This window comes from Mesoplodon densirostris, chromosome 15, assembly GCF_025265405.1.
Source record: "Mesoplodon densirostris isolate mMesDen1 chromosome 15, mMesDen1 primary haplotype, whole genome shotgun sequence".
In the NCBI taxonomy this organism is placed as follows: domain Eukaryota; kingdom Metazoa; phylum Chordata; class Mammalia; order Artiodactyla; family Ziphiidae; genus Mesoplodon; species Mesoplodon densirostris.
The window spans coordinates 50,703,555-50,717,404 of record NC_082675.1 but is presented as its reverse complement, the minus strand read 5'-3'; the positions used below and the strand labels follow the sequence as shown (position 1 = coordinate 50,717,404).

Genomic DNA, 13,850 nt, shown 5'->3' with positions numbered 1-13,850 from the left:
CTGTTTAAATTTTTACAGTAGGTAGTGTTATTTTTGTAACTCAGAAATGACCTAGTGAGCAAGTAGATTTAGAAAACTGGAGGAGAGTGAGGAGTGTAGGATAGCAACCAGTTATTTTATCTGGATGGCAAGGTGTTTAGTAGGGGATTCAGGAGGAAGATATCATGGGTGTGTGTCAACTTCATGACTTTGAGTTTACCTGTAGGACACTAGATAGTAACGTGTAGTAAGCAGTTGGCTCTTAACGTTTATTCTCAGGAAAGATGGCTAACCTTCAAATATAAATGTGATCATCTTATTTTTTCTTCTTCACTTTTAAAGTTCCCTAAGGAACAGACGATAATTGATTGGGCGCCTTTTTTCCCTACTCACTCCTCAACCTATCATCATGTCTGTGCATTTTAGCTCCTCTAATCTGGACCTTGTGATTTTATTTCCAGACTTCCCAAATAGTTTTCCTTTCTGCTCCTCCTTTTAATTTTAGACTCTTCTGAAAGCAGGAAGATGATCATTCCATTCCCTGGTTCAAAGATCTTAATGGCTTCCCATTACCTTGAGAATAAAATGCAGAAATATGAAATCTATTCCAACCATACCTAGTACTTTTCTGTTTTACAGATGACACTAAACCCCAGAAAGTTGAAGTGTCTGATTGTTTAGCATCAAATTTTTTTTTAATTTTAAACAAAATTTATTTATTTTTATTTTTGTCTGCGTTGGGTCCTCGTTACTGTGTGTGGACTTTCTCTAGCTGTGGTGAGCAGGGGCTACTCTTTGCTGTGATGTATGGGCTTCTCATTGCAGTGGCTTCTTGTTGTGGAGCACAGGCTCTAGGTGCATGGGCTCTAGGCACACGGGCTTCAGTAGTTGTGACACGCAGGCTCAGTAGTTGTGGCTTGAGGGCTCTAGAATGCAGGCTCAGTAGCTGTGGCACATGGGCTTAGTTGCTTCCCAGCATGGGGGATCTTCCCGGACCAGGGCTCAAACCTGTGTCCCCTGCATTGGCAGGCGGATTCTTAACCACTGAGCCACCAGGGAAGCCCTAGCATCACATTTCTTGTGTCCCCTGCATTGGCAGGTGGATTCCTAACCACTGAGCCACCAGGAAAGCTCTAGCATCACATTTCTTAACTGTCTTTTCTTCTTCATTTTAATTTCCACTTTATTCTTACTCTTTTAAGTACATGCTTCAGTCATTATTTTCCTAAACACTTAAGCATGAGGGCAGGAATCATTTTTTCTTCAGCAGCACTTGGTACAGTGCCTGACACTGAATATTTATTGAATTAATGACTAAGCACCATACTCTACATCACTTCTTATATTTTCTTGCTTCTGTGCCTTTGTTGATTATTCCCTCTCTGCCTTTATGCCTCTACTCCCATCCTTCAAAACTCAAATCTCAGGAGCTCCACAAATCTTTTCCTTTTCTTTCCAATCAGAATTGAACCCTACCTCCTGTGAGCTCTTATAAGCATCTTGCCTAACTTTATGATTATATTGAGCCATATATTTTCTGTATACATCAGCCTTTATCACTGTACAATACATGCTTTTTGGGGACAGTATATTCTTTGTGTATACTACAAAACCTAAAAAAATGCCTTGCATATAATAATTTAACAATGTATGTTAAATTAAAATATTAATTGGATAATTATGGGGGATAGTCAAAGTAAATGACAGTAGCAGGATTTTAACAAATGGTTAATATCACAAAGACAATTTTTATTTAAAAAAACTTTGTTTTTCAGTTGAAAACATTGTGTACACATGGCATATTATCACTATATATGTCAGAAATCAACAAAGTCTGATGAATGTTGCCATTAAAAAAATGATCAATAGGTCTTTTTATTTTTAGACAGAATATGCAATATAAATTAGTCATGTGGGTGTTACTTTAGCTAACATTTTTGTTCAATCTATAGATGACAGACAGGATAAACACAGTAGTAGAGAAATATTCACACTTTAACATATGGAATTATTTTTTAAAAAGTTGTTTCACATATTTAGAAACTGTAATTAAATGGTAGTGTTGAAGAAGTAATTTCAAACCACTAAAGTTTATGGATGGGCTACATTATTAAGAGCAAAATAAATTCATGTTTGCTGTGAACACCACAGGAACTTGAAAACTCATGCTCACTAGGAAGACCAAAACTTGGCCACCCCCACAAAAAAAAGGATATTTCAGAAAATGGGGCACTAGAGTTATGCAGTTAATAAGTTTAATACCAGAATAGTATAGCATGTTCACACAGAGGGAATTTAATAACTAATGTTTGCATAAGGTAGGATTCTCCAGCTGTCAGGAGATAAGTGGTATGCGAATTATCAGAGTGAATGCCAATTAAGATATGGGAAGGGTTTAAATTTTCCCTACATTCTCTAAAATAACTTCTGTGATATGCAATAGGTGATCTGGGCTCACTAAAGGTTTGAGATTATAACACTAATACATTTCCTTCTGAGTTCTGATTGCACATAACAGCACACTGGTTTTTACAATATCTGATAAGGTTCTGCATTAATATGGTTAGACATTTCTTATAATGATAAAACTTTCCTCTTGTGTAGTGTTTGAATAAAAGACTAGAGCTTTTCTTACATTACAGCAGATAGAAATTTTTTCCATTGTTTCTGACATTCAGTAAAAAGTTTTTTCACATTGAAGGTTTTCCAACAACTCACAGGATTCCTCCTCAGACTTTTTCTTTAGTAATGTCTGAGCTCTAAGTTAAACTTTCATTATAAAAATTGAATTAATATGTTTTCTCTTGTGTGTGTTTTTTTTAATGTAGCACAAGAGTTGAGCATTGATTAAAACCTTTTTCATAATCATCCATAGCATTCATAAGATTTTTTTCTGGCAGAGTGTCTCTGGTACTGAATAAAGTTGGTGTATACACTAAAGGTTTTCCCATATTCATCACATTTAGAGTGGCTTCCCCAGAATGGACTTTCTCATGATTAATAAGATCAGAGAGTTGGCTAAAATTTCTGCTGCATTGAACACACCTGTGGGGTTTCTCTCCAATGTGGATTCCCTGGTGTTCAGTAAGATCAGTGCATGTGCTGAAGGCTTTCCCAGACACATCACATTTATATGGATTTTCATTAGTGTGGGTTCTTTGATGGTTAATAAGATCAGAGCGCCGACTAAAGCTTTTGCCACATTGATCACATGGATATGGTTTCTCCCCAGTGTGGATCCTCTGATGTAGGACAAGAGCTGAGCACTGACTGAAAGCCTTCCCACATTCATTACATTTATATGGTTTTTCCCCAGTGTGGATCCTCTGGTGCTTGATAAGGTCGGAGTTCTGACTGAAACTTTTGCTGCACTGTGTGCATGGATATGGTTTTTCTCCAGTGTGAGTTCTCTGATGAAGAATAAGGTCAGAACTCTGACTGAAGGCTTTCTCACAACAATCACAATGATAGGGTTTTTCCCCAGAGTGTACTCTCTGATGTTTAGTGAGGTCTGAGCTTTGACTAAAACTTTTATTGCACTGATTACATGCATATGGTTTCTCTCCAGTGTGTATTCTCTGATGTTTCACAAGGTCTGAACGACGACTAAAACTTTTAGTACAATCGCTACATGGATAGGGTTTCTCTCCAGTGTGGATTCTCTGATGCAGAATAAGGTTTGAGCTTTGACTAAAGGTTTTCCCACACTCATCACATTCATAGGGTTTCTCACCTGTATGAATTCTATGATGTTTAATAAGGTCTGATCTTCGACTAAACATTTTACTGCACTGGTTACATGGGTAAGGCTTCTCTCCAGTGTGAATTCGTTGATGATTAACAAGATCTGAAAGTCTACTGAAGGTTTTGCTACACTGATTACATGGATAGGGTTTCTCTCCAGTGTGAATTCTCTGATGCAGAATAAGGACTGAGCTCTGATTAAAAGCTTTCCCACATTCATTACATTTATAGGGTTTCTCTCCAGTGTGGATCCTTCGATGTTTAATAAGGTCTGAGTTCTGACTGAAACTTTTGCTACACTGATTACATGGATATGGTTTCTCTCCAGTGTGGATTCTCTGATGTAGAATAAGATCTGAGCTCTGACTGAAGGCTTTTCCACACACATCACATTTATATGGTTTCTCACCAGTATGGATTCTTTGATGTTTTATAACATCAGAACTCTGACTAAAATGTTTGTTACACTGGTTACATGTATAAGGCTTCTCTCCAGTATGTATTCTTTGATGTTTAACCAGGTCTGAGCGCTGGCTAAAACTTTTACTACAATGACTGCACTGATAGGGTTTTTCTCCTGTATGTATTCTCTGATGTATAATAAGATCAGAGCTCTGACTGAAGGCTTTCCCACATTCATCACATTTGTAAGGTTTTTCACCAGTGTGGACTCTTTGATGTTTAATAAGGTCTGAGCTCCGACGGAAACTTTTAATACACCAATTACAAGGATAGGGTTTCTCCCCAGTATGAATTCTCTGATGCAGAACCAGGGCTGAGCTCACATTAAAGGTCTTTCCACACTTATCACATTCATAGGGTTTCTCCCAATGGGTTCTTCGATGCCTAATAAGGCCTGTACTACAAGCAAAGTTTTGCCCACATTCATCACAGTTATGTTGTCTTCTTTTGAAGAGGTTCTGATCCTTTTCATTGAATTTACCCCCAAATCCACAGAATTCCCTGCATTCAGAATCCTGGAGAACATTATCTCTGGGGTTACCAGACTCTTCAGTCAATGGTTCAATTTTTGCTGTAATCTCCTCCTCGGAAGCCAGCTCTCCAACTTTGGCCTTAGTCCCACCATCTAGAACAATAAAATATAAATGGAATGTGTTCTCCATACTGTAAGAAAGTTTCAGGTGAAATACATTAGTATTTTCCTATGAAAATACTGAAAATTATCTTCTGAGAGGGAAACTAAGAAGAATCAACAAGTAATGGATAATCGTTTATTGAAGTGGCTTATCAGATATGTTCTGTATATGTCTGTCACAGGAGATCTGGGAATACTGAAACCTAATTACAGTGATTAGGAAAGTTTGACTATATTAGAGCTAATACATAAACAACTTACTGACATATATAAAGTAGGCAGTATGAATGAATACTTGGGTGAAGGAGTGGGGGAGGAGGTGAAAGGGAGGGAGAGGAGGAGGAGGCAGTGGCAGCCAGGCTGTCACTGTGAGTGTATACCAACCAGGCTGGTCACATGTTGTCATTAGTGGAAAGAAAGAAGCATCAAGCCCAGGAATGGTTAGAAAAGAAGCCTGAATTTTCAAAAATAGGTCTACATAGTCCTCCATCTCTTTTGCCCTGATTATTAGAAGGAAGTGGCCTAGAAAACATGATCCTTTTGGGAACAGCCATATTCAGTGACCAAACTTCCTTACTAAGGTATGTGGACCAGAAAAAGGTTAGGGAGGTAGGATCAGAAATCTCTTTTGAGTTGATTTTTGAGGAGATTATTCCTCTGCTCAACAATACCAGAGGCCTGTAATGGTAGAGAACATGGGAGCTCCATTGAAATTCTTGAGACTATCAGTCCATTATTAAGTGGTGTTTACTATAAAAGGCATACCATTCTCAGACTGCAAATGGTCTAGAGAGCTGAAAACATGACAAAGATTAATTTCAAGGGCTAAAGTCCAAAATCCCAAGCCTCCAAGTGGAGGCTTATCCTCTTTGCCAAAGGCAAAGGGTACTGGAAAAAGTAAAGTGTTGCGGTAAATCTAAATGTGTATGTACTGAATGATATAAGCAATATGAATGTCTCATGGATTTTACAATATATATGTAGAGTTAAAATATATGGCAAAAATAGCACAAGAGGAGGGAGGTAAATAGAACTAAAATATTACAAGGTCTTTGGGTTATCCTAGAAATAATAAATTAAGATAAACTGTAATAAATCAAATGTGTATGTTGTAACTTCTAAGGCAGCCTTTTTCAACTAGGGTTCCACAAGAAAATAAAAAGAAAATAATTTGCCTGACTATATTCTTAATTCTCCCAAAGATGGTAGATAGCAAGTAAATCAATAGATGTACAGGAGAAACATTAATATGCAACTTACAGTGGATGCCTTAGAGCATTTTGGCTTAATTCTCTCACAGAATCACATTTGAGAAAGGCTGCTATTAGGTGACAATTAAATAACAATAAAAGGATGTATAAACAATAAGCTAATAGAGAAAAAAACGGAAAAACAAAAAACTTGATAACATAATTAAATTAGGCACAAAGGGAGAAAAAAGAAAAACAAAAAAGAAACAAAATATAGGAAAATAACAAAAAATAAGATGGTATATTTAAATCCAAACATCAACTATGTTACATATAAATAAACTACTTCAATAAAAAGCAAAGAAAGACCAACAGCTAACATCATACTTAATGGTTAAACATTAAATGCTTTTCTCCTAGGAACAAGGGAGGAAAACAAGGATGCCCTCTCTTAACTACTTTTATTCAATATTGTACAGCTTTTATTCAATATTCATAGAAAATGCAATATGACATGAAAAATAAATGAGACATACAAGAAGTCAAACTGTCTTATAGACTATGCAGTCACATATACAGAAAATCCTAAAGTGTCTTTAAAAAGTTATTAGAACTTGTAAATGGTTTTATTAGTGCAATACATGAAACCTGATTGTATTTCTGTATACTAGCAATGAACAATTAGAACCTAAAATTAAAAACAATTTTTTTCAATTGCACCAAAAAAATGAAATACTTAGAAACAAATTCAATGAAATATGTGTAGTATCTGCATAATGAAAACTAAAAAATGTTGCTGAGAGAAATTAAAGATCTAATAAATAGAAACATATGCCATCATTTACGTATAGGAAGACCGAATATTGTTAAAGTGAAGAAATTCTCCCCAAATTGATCTATGGATTCAATGCAACCCCAATCAAAATCTCAGCAGGCCTTTTCATAGAAACTGACAAACCGATTCTAAACTTTGTGTAGAAAGGCAGAGAAGGGTTTAAACAATTTTGAAAAAGAAGAACAAAATTAGAGAGCTTATACTCCCTGATTTCAGGCTTTACTACAAAGCTACAGTAATCAAGGCAGCGAGGTACTGGCATAGGATAGACATATCCATTAATGGAATAGAACAGAGTCTATAAATAGATCCAAACGTATGTACAACTGACCTTCAACAAAGTTGCCCATATAATTCAAGGGTGAAAGGTTATAGTCTCTTTTCAAAAAAAGTGTTACAACTGGATATCATAATAACAAAAATTAACTGACTCCTTATGCTATACACAAAAATTAAGTAGAAATGTAATCTAAACCTAAATATAAAAGCTAAAACTATAATACTTCTAGAAGAAAGCAAAGCATAGATGACTAAAATTAATGCACAGAACTGAGAAAACAAATTTGTGTTGTTTAAGCCACCCAGTCTGTGGTTTTGTTATAGCCCTAGCGGCAAATACAGCATGTTTTTGAACTTTATACATTTATGGAATCATACCACACGTATTCTGACTTGTTTTTTTACTCAACATTATGTTTGGAAGATTTATCCACAGTCATGTGTGTAGCTGTAGTCCATCCATGTTCACTATTATAGTGTGACATATACCACAAGTGATTTATCCATTCTTCTTCAATGGATAAGAACATTTTGCTATTTCAAACAATGCTGATATGAATATGCTGGTACATCTATCTTGATACACATATCCAAATGTTTCTCTAGGTTATATAAATTTAGGATCAGAACTGTTAGGTCTTCAACTAGACTTTTCCAAAGTGGTTAAGCCAATTCACACTTCCACCAGGTGTATATAGTTCACATTGCTCTATATTCTAACCAACATCAAGTCTATTCTCTTTTTAACCCAATGCAATCAGGCTTTTATCTCTGTAACTCCATCAAAACTGCACTTATTAAAGTCCCCAATATATTTTATCTTGACAAATCTAGTGGTCAATTTTCAATCTTATTCTTGATTTGTTTGACACAGTTGACTACTCTCTTAAATCATTTGCTTTCTTCCTGCTAACTTACCTTTCTCCTGCTCTCCATACAACAGTCAGAGTGATCTTTACATGTTATCCTGTGTAAAGAGTTCCAATGGTTTCCCATTTCACTGGGAATAAATTCTAAGTCCTTACCGTGACTTAGAAGGTTCCATATGATCTGGTTCCTTTCTTTCTCTCTGCCCTCATTTCATTCTAAACCACCCCATCACATGTCTACCCCAGGCTTATTACTCTGTTCCTGCTATATCTATGGGCCTCTGACTTCTGCTATTCCCTCCACCTGGAAGACTCTTCTCTCAGATGGTTACATGGCTTATTCTTTCACTTTGGTTATCTCTCTAACCAACTGTTACCACCTCAGAAAGGCACAATGCTTGGTGGGCCCTGCATTTTTGAGGTAACAGATACCATAGTAAATGTGCTGAAATTACCAATTTGAGTAACTTGCACAGTTGCTACTTTTGAGTGAGGCTTAGAGTAAAAAAACGTTCTGCAGTAGGACCATGTTGCAATGCAAGCTGTCCTGTCACATGACCCTTATTAACCAGGATAGCCAATGGTATTGGAAGTGTCTGCAGCAGTCATGGTTGCTGTATGAAGCCTCTTGCAAGCCTCTATAAGAGAACCACACTGGAGTAAGGCCATACTGTCTTCTGCCAACAATTTTCTAAGTGAAAAGCAGATCCTGGCTTGCTTTTGGGCACTAACAGAAACTTAATGCTTGACCACAGGGCACCAAATTACTATTGCCAACTGACCACTATGTATTAGTTGTTATTTGACCCATCAATTCATAAAACTGAACATACAAACCAGTACTCCATTATAAAAGCATATCTGGAAGACAAGTAAATCCCATGTGCTAGTGACTCAGATTCCCATAGTACTTGTTCCTACTGGTCCACTACCTCTCCCCCTCAACCTATATTCATGGCCCTATGGGAATTCCCTATTACCAGTTAACAGAGGAGGAAAATGTACAGAACTGGTTTGTAGATGGGCCTGCCCAGTGTGTGGGCACCACCTGAAAGTGAGTACCTTTCACTTACACCCCTACTCAGGGGTGGCCTTAAACATGCTGGTAAAGGCAAATCCTTCCTGGGCAGAATTTCAGGTATACACCTGGTTGTCTACTTTCCATGGAAGACAATATAGCCTAAGATACATGTATATACTGATCCATGGATAGTGACTAATGGGTTATTTGATTAGTTAAGTACTTGGAAAGAATAAGATTGGAAGACAAGAAATAAGAATTCTGGAGGAAAAGTATGAGGATGAACCAAAGAATGAATGTGTTTGTGGCCCATGTGAATCCTCACCAAAGGGCATCCACTGTGGAGAAGCCTCTCAATCAGAAGGATGGACTTGGTGATCCATATTATGAATGTCAATCAGGCTTTTTACCAATGCTTGCCCAATGGACTCATGTAAAAAGAGGTCATGGCAGCAGGGATGGAGGCTATATATGGGCTCAACAATACGGACCTCCACTTATCAAGGGTGATATGCCTATAATCATTGCTATGTGCCCAAGTAGCCAACTGCTAAGGCCCTAATAAGGTACCATTCCCTAGAGAGGAACCAGCTAGCCACTTGGGGACAGATTCATTACATCTGACCCCTTTTATTATGGAAAGGGCAGCAACTTCAAAGGACTAAATACATAGTCTAGATACAAATTTGCATTGACTTAAGAGAATGCCGTATTTATTATCATGGTATTCTCTATAATATTACCTCCAAAGGAGTCATTTTACAGGGAAGGAAGTTAAGCAATGATCTCATATACATATAATTCATGGGTCTTACCACATGTCCCATCATCCAGAAGTACGTGGATTGTCATAATGGTGGAATGATTAAATGTAGGCTCAGTTACAGTACAAGCTAGACAATAACACCTTGATAAGTTTGGGGTGCTGTCATACAGGATGCAATATATGCATTAAACTAAAGGGTGATAAACAGTGTTGTCTTCCCCATGGCCATAATACATGGGTATAGGAAGGAAGGGTGGTAGAGAAAGTAATAATGTCTCTTCTTACTATATACCTCATAATCCACTTATAATATTTTTGCTTCCTATCCCTATGATCTTGGGCTTGGTGGGTTCAGGGTTCTGATTCTCAAAGGAAAAATACTTCTACCATGGGACAAAGTCATAATTTTGTTAAATTTGAAGTTGAGACTGCTTCCTGCTTCAGCATTTTGGGCTCCTCAAACTGCCAAACCAGCCTGCAGAGATGGGGTCACTCTACCGGCCAGAATGACTGATACCAATCACCAGTGGGGAAATGGTTGCTGCTACTGGAACTCAGTGGACTCAGTGGGGGCGCCTTGTAGTTCTCTCATGTCTAATAGGCCCAGTCAATGGTTCACGGAAGTAACCTGAAAGAGACAGGATCACCAAGGACTCAGGTCATCTAGAAAAGGTTTATTTTATTTCACTAGATAAAGAACTCTGTGCCACTGAGATTCTGGAAGAAGGTAAGGGCAATATGGAGTGGGTGATGGAAGAGGACAGTTATGACTATCAGCTTAGGCTTTGTGTACGCTGTTCTCCATCTCTTGTTGATTTCTGTAATCCTTCCCATCCTCTTTATGAAACTTTGAATTACCCAATTTGAATGAGCCATCTGTTTCCTGCCAGAATCCTGATACATCTTATATAACCATTATCACTATCTGATACTACACTGTATATTTATATATTTCCTGTTTCGCCTACTAGAATGTAAATTCCTTGAGGGCAAAGGATTAGTTCACTGCTACATCCCCAGAACTTAGAACAGCGGCTGGCACAAAGTAAACCCTCAGTAACTAATAATATTATATTAATGGTTAATAATCATTAATAAGCTATGATCTTATGAACTAATAAACATTTATCAACAATAAGTATTTGTTGAACAGTTAATTAAATGATTTGAAGGATACATTAATGTATTAATGTATCCAGTGACTACCTCTAAATGGTGGAGTTGTAGGCTATTAAAATTTCTATTTTGTGCCTTTCTATATTTTATAAATGTACATTAACAAAATTATATTTCTTTAACATAAAAAATGTTACTTTATACACATTCTAAGAGACACAAACACATATAGTATGTATGTCAATTTATGTAAAACAACAAGGAGGAAGCAGTGATTCTCAGTAATTCTCAGGAAAGAAGAGAGCTAGATGCCTTAGAATAGAATCTTAAGGAAAAACAAATTCTAATTACAGGAAAGAGAACCTAAACAAAATAAAATAAAAGATACTCTAGGGCTTCCCTGGTGGCGTAGTGGTTGAGAGTCCGCCTGCCGATGCAGGGGACACGGGTTCGTGCCCCGGTCCGGGAGGACCCCACGTGCTGCGGAGCGGCTGGGCCTGCGCATCTGGAGCCTGTGCTCCGCAGCGGGAGGGGCCACAGCAGTGAGAGGCCCGCGTACCGCAAAAAAAAAAAAAAAAAAGATACTCCAAAACTAAAGACAGGCAAAAGATTTAGAGTAAAAGAAAAGGACAACAGAAGGTTAATTTCATAGGCAAAACAGCAGTAATGGGAAGACCAAAATCAAAAAGCAGCAAAATATGATGTGGAAATGAGAGCCTGCAGAACATCTGAACAAAGTCAGCACCAAGATTATCTTACTAAAAATAACAGTGACTACCATTCGTAAAGAATTTACTACCAGCCAGGTATGTGCTCAGAGCCGTATATATGGAATCTTATCTAGTGCTTGTGGTATCTGTTATAATAGTAATGGACCCCAATGATCCTATCTCCTAATATCTATATCCTTGTGTGGTTTTCTCCCACAATGACTCTGGAATTGGTCATGTGACTTGCTTTGGTCAATGAGATAATAACAAATGTAATGCAAACATCGGTTAGAAAAGTGCTTAGCATCCCTCTCTCTTTTTAAAGACTAGCTGCCCTGTGAAAAAGTCTAGGCTAGCCTGCCGGAGATACGTGACCCAAGCTATAGCCAGCACCAACAGCTGGACATGTTATGACTGATACCAACATAGACCCTGGCCCTAGTTGAGCATGAGTGATTCCCGAACAAAATTGCCCAGCTGAACCCAGCCCAAGCCGATGACCTACAGAACCATAAGAAAATAACATGGTTGAAAAATGTCTTAGTGTTTTAGGTCACTAAGTTTTGGGGTCCTTTATTATGGAGTAATAGATAGACACAACCCTCAAAATAACTTCCAAGGTATGATTTATTATACACTTATGAAGTGAGGAAACAGGATTATTTTTTTAAAATGTAAGTAACTTACTGAAGCTAGTAAATGACAAAGCTAGTATTTGAATCCAGGTGTCAGACACCAAAACTTTTAACTATGCCCCGACAGTACATGAGAAAGATGACCTGAAAAGATTTTAAAGGGCAAATACCAAACACTGACAGATTGGTAATAAGGTGGTTATAATGGGAAAAATGGATGACACTGGGTACTTAAGAAGAGGAAGGAAAACCAAGAGAATTTGATTGACAGAATGTACAATAAAGCCATGGGCTTGGAGCACAAAAGAAATGGTACTGCCTAATACAGTGGGGGGGTAGGCAATGAGAAATACCAATAGCACTTGAAGACACTAACATAGCAAGGCAACACGGCGCCCACCCCCCAACCCACCCAAACCACTAAGAAAGATACACACTGCTTCTCACCTGACAGAAGGTAGTGTTTTTGAGCTTCATAATTGAATTGGATCTCCATGGACTGCCACTAGACACTTGACACCTCAGGGAGCAACTGGAGATTTACCATTTCCTCACTAAGCTTTTCTTGTCCACGTAGGAGTCTGAGACCTGGAGGCAACTGGGCACCACTGGACTTGGAAGGGAATCATTGTGGAGACTGGAGATATAAGTTCTGAGACTAGACCACCAGGAACATCCTCTAGATATAAAAGAAGTTAAAGAGAAAACAAAATCTCATTTAACTTTCAAGCGCTTTTCTTTCAAATTTACTACGCTTCTTTCCCTATCATTCAGGAGTCAGACATCACCCCTCTTGGACATACATTCTCCATTCCAAATCTAGAGATCTTCAAAGATAATCCGGGGGTTAATGCTACCAAAATCAGGATATAACTGTAAAGATAAGGCAGGGGAGGGAATTTCAGAATTTTGCCCTAGCGATTAGCTCTATGTTATTCGCTGCCCCTCCTACACCGAAATGACACTACTGATCCACCATCATGATCTGTCTCTCCCTCCTTCCGTTCTTCTCATACTCACGCATTCGTCCGCTGATTCGTGTGAATGCATCTAAGCTCTGGATTCCACCCGCCCCCAGTTTCTGGTGTTCATTCAGCTGAACCCAACGCTAGTCAAGGGCTGACCGCGTTCCAAAAGCACACCAGGCCGAGAACCGACCAGCTCGCAATGCCCAGGAGCCGCGTCTGGGGGCCACGTCGGCAGCCTCGACTCCCCACGGACTCAAGAAACAGCATACGGTTCCCCGGTGGCGCTGCAAGGCCGCTGGGGAGGGCAGATCACCCGAGTTCCTCCGCCTTCCGTGAGCCGACATCACCCATACCTTGATGTATTCTCCAAGTCACCGTCAAGCCCCACACCCCGTAAACCGGCCATCACCGCCGACCGCTCTAGGAATCTGGGAGGATTGCTCAGCTCTATGGCGCGTGGCTTCGCACGTGCGCACGCGCGGGGCGGGGGGCGGCGAGGTGAGGTGGGGGCGGGGAGTTGCCGAGATTTAACTCTGAACGGCTGCGGATCTGGCCCCAGCAGAGCCGTAGCGAGGGGCCTGGCTGGCACTATCTGGCAATTCCTTTTTTTTTTTTTTTTTTTTTAAATATATGTGTGTATAT

General features: G+C 38.7%; 1 protein-coding gene across 2 annotated transcripts; it reads right to left on the bottom strand.

Annotated features, from left to right (window-relative positions):
- Positions 1 to 1,781: 1,781 nt before the first annotated feature.
- Positions 1,782 to 13,638, bottom strand: LOC132502352 (zinc finger protein 271). 2 transcript variants are annotated; one of them, XM_060118173.1, is made up of 3 exons: positions 13,562 to 13,638; positions 12,688 to 12,919; positions 1,782 to 4,810 (listed from the first exon to the last, which is right to left on the bottom strand). In XM_060118173.1, the coding sequence occupies exons 2-3, from the start codon at positions 12,734 to 12,736 to the stop codon at positions 2,799 to 2,801; spliced, it is 2,061 nt and encodes a 686-aa protein (XP_059974156.1). In that variant the 5' UTR covers positions 12,737 to 12,919; positions 13,562 to 13,638; the 3' UTR covers positions 1,782 to 2,798. The 2 variants fall into 2 exon arrangements, with proteins under 2 accessions (XP_059974156.1, XP_059974155.1); XM_060118172.1 differs by having other exon boundaries at positions 13,261 to 13,623.
- Between the last annotated feature and the right edge of the window lie 212 nt (positions 13,639 to 13,850).

Coding starts and splice junctions, on each gene's coding strand:
- LOC132502352 (XM_060118173.1), bottom strand. CDS start 12,736: ATGGAGATCCAATTCAATTATGAAGCTCAAAAACACTACCTTCTGTCA. Junction 4,811..12,687: donor AAAACACTACCTTCTGTCAG/GTGAGAAGCAGT, acceptor TTATTGTTCTAG/ATGGTGGGACTAAGGCCAAA.